The 14,527-nt window shown below is 58.7% G+C and overlaps 1 protein-coding gene across 1 annotated transcript; it reads left to right on the top strand.

Annotated features, from left to right (window-relative positions):
• Positions 1–224: 224 nt before the first annotated feature.
• Positions 225–14,527, top strand: FAM78A (family with sequence similarity 78 member A). The gene is made up of 3 exons (XM_045042883.1): positions 225–1,111; positions 11,337–12,481; positions 12,610–14,527. Exons 1-2 carry the CDS (start codon positions 789–791, stop codon positions 11,863–11,865), a joined length of 852 nt encoding a protein of 283 aa, XP_044898818.1. The 5' UTR covers positions 225–788; the 3' UTR covers positions 11,866–12,481; positions 12,610–14,527.

The raw sequence follows: 14,527 nt of genomic DNA, 5'->3' as shown, positions 1-14,527 counted from the left end.
CCGACCAGGTCCTCGGCGGTCGCGGCGAGCCGGGCGGCGGCCCCAGCGCAGCCCCGGAGCCCCGCACGGCGGCGGGCGGCGACAGCGACAGCGGCGGGGGGACGCGGGGCGCCCGCGTGGGGGCGTCGGCCCGCGCCCGCGAGTGGGCGCCGACGGGGACCCGCGCCGCGCCGCGCTCCTCGGGGACCCCGCGGGCGGCCGGTGCCCGGCGCTCGCCTCCTGGAAGCCGCGGGTCGGCGCTCGCCCCCGAGGGCGCCGGGGCCTCCGCGCTCGAACAGAAACTGCTCTTCCATTGATTGGGCCCCGTTGGGCGAGCGGCCGGTGCGTGTGCCCCGAGCGAGCGCGTGCGGAAGGCAGAGGGCAGGAAGTAGGACTTCTGCAGCGACGGTGGCGGCGCGGCGCAGGGGACGGAGCCTTCCTTATTTATGTGTCTGCCGGCGTTCGCCTTCGCCGCCCGAAGACTTCAGGGAGCGTCTCCGAGCTGCGTTCCCCGCGTGTAAGGCACGGAAGGGCTGGCTGTCTGAGCACCATGATTACCCATTAACCTCCAAACTTTCCTTTTTCTTAACCCAAAGAATATCGGTGATTTTTGTCCACTGCTAGCAGAAGAGGAGAGGACCCAGGGCTCTTGAAATGCAGCAAAATCCTTATTTCTAAGCAGGCCCGAGATAGTGATATGCAGACCCCCTCTACTCAGTGAAGTTTTCTATCCTATGGATATCGGTCTTGAGATTTGAGATCGGAGAGCAGTCCTGTCTGCACTGGGTCCCGCAACCTCCGTCCTTTCAATGCCCAGTTTTCTCTGGGACTGCTGGCCTTCCCTGGAGATCAGAGCGCTGCTTTGTGCCATGGGCTGTATTCAGAGCATCGGGGGCAAAGCCAGAGTCTTCCGGGAAGGCATCACCGTGATTGACGTGAAAGCCTCTATTGACCCCATCCCCACCAGCATCGATGAGTCCTCCAGCGTGGTGCTCCGCTACAGGACACCCCACTTCCGTGCCTCGGCCCAGGTGGTCATGCCACCCATCCCCAAGAAAGAGACCTGGGTCGTTGGCTGGATCCAGGCGTGCAGCCACATGGAGTTCTACAACCAGTATGGGGAACAGGGCATGTGAGTACTGCTCGGACACAAGCTGTCGGGGGTGGGGGGGTGCTGCTCGGGGTGGGGAGCTTGGAGGCCTGGGGTGGGAGGGAAGCTTCAGGCAGCGGTGGAAGCCGTCCCTGTGTCCTCCTTGGCCAGGTGATCTCCAGGGTTTGCCTGGTGATTCGGATCGGGGTCACGGCTCTGGGACCTCTCTTCCTGCTGTCACCGGCCCCTGGGGTTCCTGCGTCCTTCCCTGCGAGATGCTGAGAAAGCAGAGGCACGTTCCACCAGGTGTCTCTTCGGCAAAACAAACGTGCTGTCCTGGGGCTGCTAGAGAGGCTGAGGCTTGGCACCCCCCCCTCGCTCCCCCCCCCCACCCCACCCCGGGCTCAGGCCTCCCGGAGAGGTCCATGTGGCAGAAGTTAAGGAGAAGACAGTGGAGCCCTCCATAGTTACTTGCACAGGTGCTGGGCTCGAACTTGTCTCTGCAGTGTTTTCACATGCATATCAGGACGGGGAGGTGGGGGGGGGGGGACGCTTTGCTGTTCCGGTGTTTTGTTTGAGAGGGTGGCTCGTTTTAGAAACCGAGCCTTCTCGGTTCAGGGTATAGCGTTTTTCTCTCCCCGAGGCAGAAGGCCGCTTGATGTAGACATCCTGTGTCAGTGTCCAGAAGGCTCCAGAGGGGCCCTCACAGCTGAGAGGAGCCCACTGGCCTCTTCCCTCCGGCCTGGGGCCCAGAACGTTCCCAGGACAACGCACGTCTGGGTGCAGGACACGGGGAGCCGGCGCCTTCTTTCCTGGCATGCGCTGGGGTTCCTGGGGGTGGTCGTCCCGGTGTGGAAGGAGAAGAGGTGGCCAGGAAGGAAGCCACTTAGCTTCCAGGGCCGCCTGAAGACAGGGAGGTGAAAATAGCTGTTTCCGAGCACGAGGTCCCTCTGAGAGAGCGAGGCGGGCCCCAGGGACAGCTTCCCAACTGTGCCCGGGACTGGCGGGGGATACTCTCCCACGGCCAGCCTCTCCAGGTGCACGCTGATTCTTCCCGGTTCTTCAAGGGAGGAGTGGAGCAGGGGAGCACCCCCAGGACTTGGGCCTTTTCCCGGGTCTCAGGACATCCTGGGCCCCTCTGAAGTTAGAGGGGGCGGGGAGGGGATGGAAGGTGGCAGGACGCTAAATCTCATTGCGTTTCCTTAATGACTCTGAAGTTGTAAGGCCAACGAGAAACGCGGTAAAGCGCAAAATGAGGGCGTAAACAGGATCACCCCACAGGGGCCCACGCGGGGCATGTCCCTCCATCAACCCGATGTCTCTACCCAAGGCCCTTTCATTCTCCAAAGTGGCTTTTAACTCGGTGTGTGTGTGTGGGGGGGGGGTGCTGACTTTCCATTGCAAGAAGGGAAACATGATTCTGAGTTATTCGGTGTGGACTAGATCCTAGGAAGCCTTCAGCCAGAAACCTTTTTTGGACCCTGCAAAGGATCCGGGACGAGTGACAAGACACAGGCGCACAGGGTTTTCTGGGGGTTTGAGGCACAGGCTGCGTTCTTCCCGAGAAGGGGTAGGGAAGGCAGAGGGTTTTGCTGACCATGGAAAGATTGGAAAGATCCGAGCGCCGGGAGGAAGTTGGGGGAGAACCAAAGGGGCCGAGTGCCGAGGCGGCTCGGCGGGCAGCGAGGAGGAACAGGCCCGGCCGGGGCCTCCAGTTCCCCATCTGCGCACAGGGGCTTAAAGCCTCCGCTCTGAGCACTTTCAGGCACTCTTGCTGGAGGCAGGCCGGAGGCCGGAGACCCGAGATGACTTTCCCTTTCTGTGCCAGTCCTTGGTTCCTGGTTAGAGGAACCCAGTGCGCACCTAGACTGCAGTCAGGCAGACCTGGGCGGGCGTCCAGGCTCTGCCACTTTCCAGGGTGTGTGACCTCAGCCACCCTGACCCTCGGTTTCCCCATCTGCAAGTAGGGCCGGTCATAGTCCTTGCCCTGTAGCTTTTACTGCGAGAATTACGAGAGATGACATTTGTCAGGCAGTCGGCACGGCACCAAGCCCTCGGTGGTCTTTAACGTGGTTATTATGTGAGCGTTCTTCTCTCCTGGGGGGTGGGTGGGGGTGAGCCACGGTGTCCGTAAAAAGTTGAGAATCGTGGCTGAATCCGGGCAGATCAAACTTCGCCTGGGAGCGACGTTTCTCCTGAGCCCAGGTCTCTCTCGTTCACAAAGCACCCACTTCCTGACTTTTAAAAATGTTAAAATAGCGCAAGTCACGAATGATCTGAGCTCTCCGAGGTTGAAGGCCGTTTTTGTGTGCTTTCCATTTGCTTCCTTTTGTTTCCTCCTCTGCCCTGCCCTCCCCCTCCCCCCCCCCGCCCCCTCTCGGGTCCCCCTGCACCCGCTCTTCCTGCCTCCGCGCTCCCGGCTGGGGCAGGACCAGCTCCACAGAGAGGGCAGAACCTGAGGCTCTCTGGACAGGGGCCGTGTGGAGCCATCCCCCCCGCCAGCCACCTCGTGCGCCGGGTGACAGCCGCCAGGGCGGATAAGGAGAGAACTGCCCGCAGGTGGCTCTGAGGGGCCAGCGAGAGGACAGTGCTAGGTGAGCACCGTGTGGCTGAGACGCTGAGTTGGAAAAAGCTCCACTTACCACTGATTGGCCAAGTCGTGCTAAAAAGTGGAATTAGCAGAGAGCACGGCTCCTCCGATCCTGGGCAGAGCTCTGTATTCGACCGGCGGCCTCTGCAGATGAGAAGGGCTTGTTTAGAGAAAGCCTGATGTCTGCTCCTTCTTGAACATTGGAAACACTTAGGTGCCATCTTCCCAACCCCAAACGACGCTCTTTCCTGTTTTTTTTTTTTATATATATTTAACGTTTATTCAATTGAGAGAGAGAGAGAGAGAAAGAGAGAGTCAGAGCACGATCAGGGGGAGGGGCAGAGAGAGAGGGAGACAGAGGATCCGAAACGGGCTCCAGGCTCCGAGCTGTCGGCACAGAGCCCGACGCGGGGCTCGAACTCGCGATCGCGGGGCACGATCTCGATGCCAGGAGCACCCAGCGCCCCCGCTGTGATCTCCAGACCCTGCCCGATGTCTCCGGGAAGGGTGCAGAGCCACCCTCGAATGAGAACCGCCAGACTAGACCCAGAGGATCGAGATCATTAGAATGAAACCCACGCCCGGGACCTCAGTGGCCAGGGGAGAGGGAAGCCAGGTGGCAAAGGTTAAGGTCAGGGCTCCCGTTCTCTACGAACGGGCTTGTATTCAAAATATTAATTCCAAATCCTTAACCGGAACCCGTAATACCCTTTGACGTTATCCCTGCTTAAAATTAATCCCTAATCCAGGAGAACTTTACAGAATGACATCCCGGGCTGGAAATATATGCAGTGGAACTGTCACACAAGCCACCTCGGTGATACCCCGACTCCTCCAGAGGAGAGCCATGGAGCGCTGAGTTTCTCCGTGCCAGCTTCACGGGATTCTATATGGTTTTCGGGCCAGCCCACACTGCTTTAAAAGCCACCTCCCCCACCCCAAACTGTTGGAGACACCTGTCTTCACAACCCCATCCTCCGCAATTCCTCAGCCACCACCTGTCAGCTGGCACAGCCTTCTAAGTGACAAGTCACAGTTTCTAGCCCGTGCGGGAGACGCTTCATGTCGTCCCTCGTTTGCCCTTCTCTGAAGCCCTCAGGGCGGCCGGCCCACGGCCAAGGCCAAAGGGCAGACTTGGGGGTGAAGTGGGGGGAATAGCTCAAGAGACAGGGTCTCTCAGGGGGGACGGTGCCACCTCCCCTCACCCTGGTCCCCCTGGTCCAGCCGGGTGCGGATCCGAGCTCCGCCCTCCCGCGGTGCTGTGACCTTGAGACCGGTCTCTTAGCCTTTCCGGGCCTCTCTGTTCCCATCTGTGAGATGGGGAGAATGGTCCCTTCCCTCCCTGGGTTGCTGTGAGGGGTTAAATGAGATAGTGCATGATAAGAGCTCAGCACAGTGCCCGGCACACACGATGCACTCGATCCACGACAGGTGTCGGTGTGATAGCTGCTAGTAGTAGATTATTAAATCTGGGATGCCTGGCGGAGTCAGCGGGAAGACTGCTGTACGTAGAGCCGCTCTCTCTTCCGGGGTTGGGTGTCGCAGACCCGCCTACGGCGTGAGAGCCTTGAGCGAGGAGACCTGCGAGGTCCTTCCAGCCAGCACACCGGGGGACACCTGCTTCGGGACCACAAGGAGGCTGGTGGGAAGGGGCCAGGCGGGGGCGCAGGGACTGAGGCCACAGGCCGGTGGCAGGACGCCGGAGCTGGGTGATGAACAGAGCTGCCCGGGCTCCCCTTCCTGTGTCCCAAGGACGTCATGGGGCCCTCCTTTTATGACGAGGACACAGCCTCTGAGACCTGAGGCCACTTGCCCAAGGAGGCTTGCTTTGCTTCAGCGGGTGACCACGTGGCCCCTTCCTGCAGCCGCGGGCCCACACAGAACAATCGAGGACGAAGCTTCCTCTCTGGGACCGGAAGGCTGCCTCCCCCCATCTGCTGGGCCCTGGCGGAGGCGAGGGTGGCGTGGGTGGGAGAGGGAAGTCCTTGTTTCCAGGCTTTGGGGCGGGAGGAAGTGAGGGGGACTGCCCAGCCCAAAGAGAGCTCCCCACGGACCGGCCCCAGCCAAGCGATGGCTCCAACCCTCACCTTCCGAGTGCCGAAAACAAAAGCTGGCTGCGCCCGGAGACGTGCGAGGAGGCACCCGACAGCCGTGGCAATCAGGGAAATAACAAATTAAATCCTGAGATCTGTTCTTTGCCGATCGGCTCCGGGTAGAAATGCAGCTGATTTGGTGTTGGGGTTGGGGGGAAATGGACAGCCTCACGGGCTGTTTGAGGGGGTACATACAGTTCAGGCAGCGTCTAGAAGGTGGGTTTGGCTGGCTCTGTTACAATTTCAAACCTACATGCCCTTCAGTGCTGTTCTCCCTGTAGAGTTTGTCTTACAGGGACTTTGAGCACCCGGCCCGGGGCCTGGCATAGGGTAGGCGTACAAAAAACATCTGAACAACAACAAATTGCCTAATGTGTGAATGGAAGACCCAGGCCAGAAGGATGTATATATGAGGATGAAAACTCCAGCACTTGCAAAAAAAAATTTTTTTTTTTTTTAAATATAAGGGGACGCCTGGGTGGCTCGGTCGGGTAAGCATCCGACTTTGGCTCAGGTCGCGATCTCACAGTTCGCGAGTTTGAGCCTCACACTGGGCTCTGGGCTGACAGCGTGGAGTCTGCTTGGGATCCTCTGTCTCCCTCTCCCTGCCCCTCCCCTCCTGGTGCCCTCGCTCGCTCGCTCTCACTCTGCCTCTCCAAAATAAAACGTTTCTTTAAAAGTTGTAAAGCGTGCAGCGTAGGAACCCATTTTTGTTTAAAAGAAAACACTGTGAATGGGAACACGTACCGCGGGTCTATGCAGAGAAAGGTCTAGAAGGATGTTTACCAAAGCGTAATGTGGTGAGTAACCTCAGTGAGGTGGGGGCAGGCGTGGAAGACGTGGCTTTCCTTTCTCACTTCATATACTTCCCTATAGCGATTTTTTTTTTTTTAAAGAAAAACACAGCTTTTACAACTAAAAATTAAGATTAGGCACCGTTGGTCCTTTCCAGGGGACATGGTGCTGGGGCCTGGATGAAGGGGGGGGGGTGGGCTGCAAAAGGAGTGGGTTTTTGGGAGAGCCCTGGGAGCAGGCGGTGGGGGGACACCCCCAGACCCTCCCTCGGAGAGCAGGTGCCTGGTGGGAAGGGGCTGGCCTGGCAGGCGGGCACACGGGGCAGAAATCAGGAAACTGGGCTCCCGGTTGCAAACTTTTGCAGAATTTGAACGTTTTGCAAATGGTACAAGACCATGAGATCTGTAAAGCTGGGGACCGGGCGAGATAAGCCCTAAGTGCCAGTGGGACCAGCGTGGGCAGAAAAGCCTCGGTCCAAGCAGCCCTCTCGCCCTCAAGCCTCAACTCCTTGTCTGTAAATGAGCTTCTCAGAGCATCTAACGGGCATCAGTTGTGGGATGTGAAATAATATTGAAGTGAACTCAGTTAAGCCTAAGTACAACTGTAATTTAATGTTTATTTTATTTTTGAGAGAGAGAGAGAGAGACAGAGCACGAGCAGGGGAGGGGCAGAGAGAGAGAGGGAGACACGAATCGCAAGCAGGCTCCAGGCTCTGAGCCGTCAGCACAGAGCCCGATGTGGGGCTCGAACTCACAAACCATGAGATCGTGACCTGAGCTGAGGTCGGCGCTTAACCAACAGAGCCACCCAGGCGCCCCGATGCAACTGTAATTTAAAGCAACGTATTTATTTGAATGTATATTTGGGGGAAAAATGTATCTAGGATACTCAACGTGTTATTTCCGTGTGTTTCTTAGGAAAAACTAAATGCAGTTTTTTAAAAAAATGATTTTAAGGAAAACAATGAAGTGAATAATAGTACAGGAAGTATATAGAATGTAGATGGGACCAAAATGAACAGAGATGGGAAGTTTGGAAACTCTGTTCTGAGACCCCTGTCTGGGGTCCAGTCTGGCTCTGGGGTCCAGAACTCAAAACGCGGTCAGAGCCCCGGGAGAGGCTGGGGAACCCTGGGGGTGTGAGGGGCCGTCTGTTTTGGGGGGAGAGCCCTTCAGGCTCTTCCGGGCGGCTGGGGGAGGTGTGCTCCTGTCGTCCAAGGTCAATGAAAGGGCCAGTTCACCTTCCCTCCGAGGCACCGCGCTGGGCATCCCTGGTTTCCTTCACCTCCACCCGGAAGCTTTTGCCCCCGTGATGCTCCCCGGCCCCCAGGGGTGGCCCTCAGCATCGCCTCTACCCTCCTCGGTCTCCAGGGAAGGCCTTTCTAACCCCTTCAGACCCACACCCTCGGCCAGCTGTGATGCTCGAGCTCGTGTGTGTATGTGCATGTGTGTGTGAGTGTTGGGCGAGGCCTGTGTTGGAGGCCTGTGGGTAAGGGCCTCTGTGTGTGTGCACATGCGTGTGTGTGTGCGCATGGTTGAGTGAGGGTCTTTTGAAACCGCTGGCTAAGAGCTCACTCAGGTTGCGGGTCCTGGCCTGGCGGCTTTGTGGTTGTGTGACCTTGAGATAGGCCTGTACCGTCTCCAAGCCTCTTGTATAAAACGTGCCCCTCTGACGTGTCCCCAGGGTGGTTGAGGAGAAGCGCTGGGGGGACGTACGTACATAGGGTGCCTGACACGTCCTCTGTGCTTAGGGAACATGACCATTGTCACCGGCGTCGCTGCAAGGACAGCGGGTGCTAGGGACAGCTACTCCAGGTGAGACGACACATGAACGGGGTGGCTTTGGGCACTCTAAACTCCTTCAGGAGACCCCCTTTTGGGGCCCAGGCCCTGAAGGCGAGGCCGGGCAGGCCGCCCACAGTCACCGATCCAGGCCACCAACATTTATTTGCCTACATCCTGGAGGCCTGGCCCCTGCCCTCTAGAGATCATCACCAAGCGATCGCATGGTCATCGGATCACCCCTGTGTATGCTCCAGGAAGCAGTAGGGCGAGGACTGAATGGCAGCGGATATGGGGCCACCTGGGTTGGGTCAGGGTGGGCTTCTCTGGGGGGCTCCGGAGCTGAGCCATGAGGAGCAGTGACCCACACAGGAGGAGGAGGGACACTGGTCCTGGCAGAAGGCCTCGAGATGGGGGGGGGGGACAGGAGGGGCACGGCCCATTAGAGGAACTGAGAGCGGCTGGTGGGTCTGGAGCCTGGGGAGAGTGTGCGTGCGTGCGTGCGTGTGTGCGCACGAGGGGTCCTGGGCTTCAGATGCGTTGGCTTTGAGGGACAGTGCAGACAGATTTGTGTTTTGACAAGATCACTCCCGCTTCTGGGAGAATATTGTAGGAGGCAGGAGTAGAGGCCGGGAGACCTGGGAGGAGGGAGGGGTCCTGGCCGGGGTGAAGGCAAAGGAGAAGGGGAGTGTGCAGAGGTGAGAGAGAGAGTCCAGGATGGTGCCAGGTGCCCGGAGGGTGCAGCGTCCTCCAGTGGCAGGTGCTCTACACACACTGATGGCAGGTGCTCTGCACACACCGATGGCAGGTGCTCTGCAAACACCGACGGCGGGTGCTCTGCAAACATTTGGTGAGTGGATGGTGGATGGGGGTTGCCACAGGAACAGGGCATGTGAGGGAGAGTGAGGAGTCTGATTCCGACGTGTGTGTGCACAGTCCTGGGAGCCTTGCTCACACCTTTAAGTGGCCTCTGTGCACCACAGCCCGCCTGTGGGACCTCTGCCGTGCAACAAGGAAAAGGTTCGGTGTGTGCAGGGCTGGGGTCCCACCTCGCCCCTCTCTGCCATGGAGCAAAGAACCGAGGGTCTGCTTTGAAGTTCAAGGTCGTCCCAGAACAAACAGGGAATCTTGGAGGAGGCAGTGACTGCATGCAGTTCGTTCCTTTCCAAGCATGTATGATCCCCAAACTGTGGAGGTCACAAAGGCTTCAGATCAGTTAGGGCTGGCACACCTCTAAATGCCCCCCAACATGGTTTCTGGAAGCTTCTACGTATGGCCGTTTATATGTTTATATCAATACATCTAATCATAAAAACCTTGCAAGGTGGGTAGGACTATCCTCAGTTAACTGATGAGAAAACGGAGGCTCAGAGACTTGTAACTTAATCAGAGCTAGTAGCTGGACTGAGGCTGGATCCGGGCTGGTGTGTGTCCCCCAGAAGTTGTTCCCTTAACTGCATTCACTCCCACCTCGTCGACTAGGCGAGGGCGGCGGGGGGGTGGCTGGGGCCCTGGGGAACAGAGGCAGCCCATGCGGGCCTGTGATGATTGGAAGACAAAGGCCCCGGAACCTGATTCTGAGTAATATCCCACATGAGACATGACGGTCTGCTGGCTCATAAGGACCGTCACCCGCCTGTGACTGAGCCGAGGCTCGGGCATTTGGAGGCTGGGGAGGAAAGGAAACCTGAGGCTGGGGGAGAGGGGGGCCGCTCTGGTGCTGAGCCCCACTCCCTCAAAACAAGCGGGGACCGGTGGGGACTTCAGAAATGGGAGGTCGTTTGAGCTGCTGCCCCAGTTCCCTGGGAGTTTGATGAGCTCAGGGCCCCGGGCAGGAGATGGCCTGGTAGGCAAGGTGTTACCCTAATTTGTGACTTTTTCAATGAAATGAAAACAGAAATGAAATAAACAGGAGAATTAGCAAAATCACGTGCCTCTTCATCCCTCCCAGGGCGGCCCCAGGTTTGCTAATCGCTGACGTGAAGCGATGCATTTTGGTGGAGGGGTGCGTCTTTTTGTAGCGATAAGTGATGCCCGATGAAATTCCCCATCTGAACCATTTTTGAGTTGGGTGGCATTAAGTCCATCCACGTCGTTGTGCATCTGTTTCCAGAACGTTCCCATTTTCTCCACCTGGAACTCTACACCCATTAAACATTGACTCTCCGCCCCCACTCCCCTGGTATCCACTGTTCTACTTTGTTTCTATGAATTTGATGACCCGAGGGAGATCTCCTATACGTGGAATCATACAGTATTTATCCTTTTGTGTCTGACTTATCTTACTCAGCATGATGTCTTCAAGGTTCATCCACGCTGTAGGATACTGCAAAGTTTCCTGCTTTTTCGAGGCTGAAGAATATTCCATTGCGTGGACAGACCCCATTTTGTTTATCCACGCTCCCGTTGATGGACACTTGGGTTTCTCCCACCTTTTGGCCACTGCGAATCACGCGGCTGTGAACCAGAACGCGTCGCAGGGAGCAGCGTATTCTGGAGAGGACCGCTGGCTTCCTCGGTTGGGCCGAAGTCTGGGTGCAGCACGTCCTGACCTTTGGGATCACAGGGGCTCGGGTGGGAGTGGCCCTGGATGAAGTCTGGCCGCCTGGGTCCCAGGCCCCACTGCTTGGGGAAGAAAAATCCAGCCCCTGGCTTCACTCTCTTTATCTGCCGGGCTCACGATGGACATGAGTGTTGTTGATGAGTGTTGATGCCCCAGACGCTGCTGTGCTCCCAGCCCCCCGGGGGCACGTGTCCCCAGGGTAACTTAGGACAGGTTGGTGTCTCCTTCCGCCTGAGAGCTACTGTCACAGTAACAGTTGCCATGGCCGAGTTGAGATGGTGCAGGAAGACAGGATGTGGCTTTGATGGGGGCTGTGTCTGGGGGAGCCCAGACGTGACGGTGGCTGTCTGTGTATCATTTGGTGCCGCCCTGGCCCCGCGAGGTAAGCCTCAGGGATGCAGCCTGGTGGGTGGCCGACTGAGTAAACTGGTCTTCCTGTCCTCAGGTCCAGCTGGGAGCTCCCGGACCTCCAGGAGGGCAAGATCGAGGCCATCAGTGACTCAGACGGGGTGAACTACCCCTGGTACGGCAACACCACGGAGACGTGCACCATCGTGGGCCCCACCAAGAGGGACTCCAAGTTCATCATCAGCATGAACGACAACTTCTACCCCAGCGTCACATGGGCCGTGCCCGTCAGTGAGAGCAACGTGGCCAAGCTGACCAACATCTACCGGGACCAGAGCTTCACCACGTGGCTGGTGGCCACCAACACCTCGACCAATGACATGATCATTTTGCAGACGCTGCACTGGCGTATGCAGCTCAGCATCGAGGTGAACCCCAACCGGCCCCTCGGCCAGCGCGCCAGGCTGCGGGAGCCCATCGCCCAGGACCAGCCCAAGATCCTGAGCAAGAACGAGCCGATACCGCCCAGCGCCCTGGTCAAGCCCAATGCCAACGACGCTCAGGTCCTCATGTGGCGGCCCAAGTACGGGCAGCCGCTCGTGGTGATCCCGCCCAAGCACCGGTAACGGCCAGGGCGCCCTGCTAGGCTAGACTCGAATTATAATGCTGCTCCTACCCACACCCGCACGGACTCTTCGGTCATTCAGCAAAATACAACCACTCTACCTTCTCGAGCGGGCGGATCTCACTGTGCAAAGGCCCCGGGATGGCCTCCCCCAGCCCTCTTGGCACCTGCTTCCTTTCGGGGAGGGGGAGGCCCGGCCGGGACACCTGACCCCACGTGCCCCTTCACCTCGGGTCTCCTCTCCTGGCAGTTCAGTCATTCACTTGCAGGCCTCCCCAGATCAACTGCTTTTTTAGTTTTTCTTCTTCTTCTTCTTCTTCGTTTTTTTGTTTTTTGGGTTTTTTTTGTTTGTTTGTTTGTTTTTTAAACACCTCTTTACGAGGTTCAGGGGCGGGAGGAGGCGGAGCTGGTCATGACCCTGACCGGCACTGCTGCTGATCTGTGAGTGGCGGCTCCCCCCACCCCCGTGGCAGCTCCCTCGTCCCCCCGTCACGCGGCCTTACGTAGACTCGCTTTGCCAAACTTCTTCTGCCTTAAGCTGAATTTAAAGGAAAAAGCCCCAAACCGACAAAGAAATAGGATCTCTTTTCTACCGGACTGTTCACCTTCTGCTAGAGGTGAGGGAGGGGGCAGGGCCAGGGCAGAGAGAGAGGGTGCCTGGCCCCTCCTCCCGGGGGGCTTGGGAGGGGGAGGCAGGGGGACAGATTTAGACCTAAAACCAGCTCTCACTCTTTCGTTTCAGCAGAAACGAAACCAGACAGACCACCTAAAGACCCCCCCGCCCCTTCTCTCGGGCTCAGGTGGAAACCCCCGTGCCCCACCCCCCCCACCCCATACCTGTGCAGAAGGGATCTGGGCTTCCCTCCTCTCTCTTCTTGGCAGCCTTAACTTGCCTGGGGTGGATCTGGGAGGAGAGAAGGAGGGTTGAGCCCAGGGGATTTTCGCCATTCCTGTCCTCAGCACCCAGCCACAGATGGGTCCGCCTTTCCCTTTTCCGTCCACACTGGCCCCAAACGCCTGGAGGGCCGGCCACCTCGAGCCAGATTTAGTTCTAAGGTAAGAAAGGCGGGTGACTTCCCTCCTGGCTCCTTCTCAGGGGATGCCCCTCCCGGGGGCTCTGGGGGAAGCTGCAAACGGGCTCTGGGCGCCAGTGTCGGAGGTTGGGGAGACGCTGTCCGGCGGGGGGGCGGTGGGGGAGGGGGTGGTCCTGGATCTGGGGAGGCCGGGAAGGCTGTCGGCAGACACCCCTCTGCTGCTGATTCCCAAGGAAGCAAAGCGGGGCCTCGGGCTGGCGGGGGTCACGTGGGGCCATGGTTGACGGGCATCGGGGCCGCTCTGGAGGCTGGTCGGGACAGCGTGGCCAGTCTGGAGGGCCACCTTCCCTCGGGTCCAGGGCCCTCCGGAGCCCTAGGATGGTCCTGAGCGACGCCGAGCCTTCTGCCTTGAAGGCTGCTTGCGGGACCTACGAGGGACACCCCACGGAAGCCCCCTTCCTCCAGCCACTTCACCCGGCCCTGGGTTTCCAACTAATAACAACACCCAAGCACAGAAAACCGTCAGAAAAGAAAAAGCGTTCATTTCTGCAGCCGATGAGCCACTTGGACGAGCCCCGGTGACAGCGTGGGAGGATGTGGGTCACCTTGCTCGGCTCCTTTATCCACGTGGTAGTATACTTATCCAAGGGGTGCTTCACGTCCAAACTCTCTCTCCAGCCCCACTCCCGACATCAGGCCCACAGCTGTCCCGGAACAACGGGACTGTGGTTGCCTGCGTGATGCCCGGGAACCCCTGTGTCAGGCCTAGGACCTTCCCCCTGTGCCCCTTGGTGTGTAGAGACCCAGTCGCCCGGGGAGGCCTGAGCCTCGAGTGAGAGGGACGATGGGTCCCAGCTCTACCTCTGGGGAAGGGCCAGGCCGGGAGCGGGTGGGCGGGGGGCCAGGGTGACGGCGTCCTGATGCCGTGGACAGGACCTGGCCCCCTAACGGAGCGGCCCTTCTCTGCACTCAGGTCTTTCTTGCACTAAAAAAGGAGGAAGGGCCCTGGGCGAGGGGTCAGGAAGCTGGAGTTCTGGTTCTGGGCTGGGTCACCACGAAGGGGATCTTACTGTGCTAGGGGGTGGCCCCGAGCTGCTGGGGGCAGCGTCCCGCAAATAGGCGCTCGCTGAGCGGGAGCGAGCCCTCCTGCCAGGAGCCGGCGCTGTGCCCACCCGAAGGGGGCACGCCTGCTGTGGCTGCCCGCTCCCCCACCCCCCCGCATGCCTGGGCCCCAGCTCACCTTGCTCCCCGACTCACCCTGCCCCTCCTGTACCCCTTTCTCTCTGTCCCTCCGGGCCTTTCTGAACACGGGGCTGGAAAGACCCTGGAGAAACGGCAGGTCTGGCCAAGGACACTGGGCTTAGCTTGGGTCTGGTCCCAGGGCCTCCTCCCTGTCGGGAGCACAGACCCCAGGCTTCTCACCTGGGTCCCCAATCCCTCCGGTGTCCCCGTTTCCTGGCGTGGACACACTCCTCCAGCAATAAGGACCATCCGTGGTCGTGGAGAGTACTGTGAAAACAAACCAATGCACTTACCAGGAGGCACAAGACTCTTGAAGAACATGTAACATTAACCTTTTTGAAAAACAACAAATATTCACAAAGAGAAATAAAATGTAATTTTAAAGTA

Source organism: Felis catus, chromosome D4 (genome assembly GCF_018350175.1).
Source record: "Felis catus isolate Fca126 chromosome D4, F.catus_Fca126_mat1.0, whole genome shotgun sequence".
Classification (NCBI taxonomy): Eukaryota; Metazoa; Chordata; class Mammalia; order Carnivora; family Felidae; genus Felis; species Felis catus.
The sequence above is the reverse complement of the archived record's forward strand: the minus strand, read 5'-3'. Positions and strand labels throughout refer to the sequence as shown.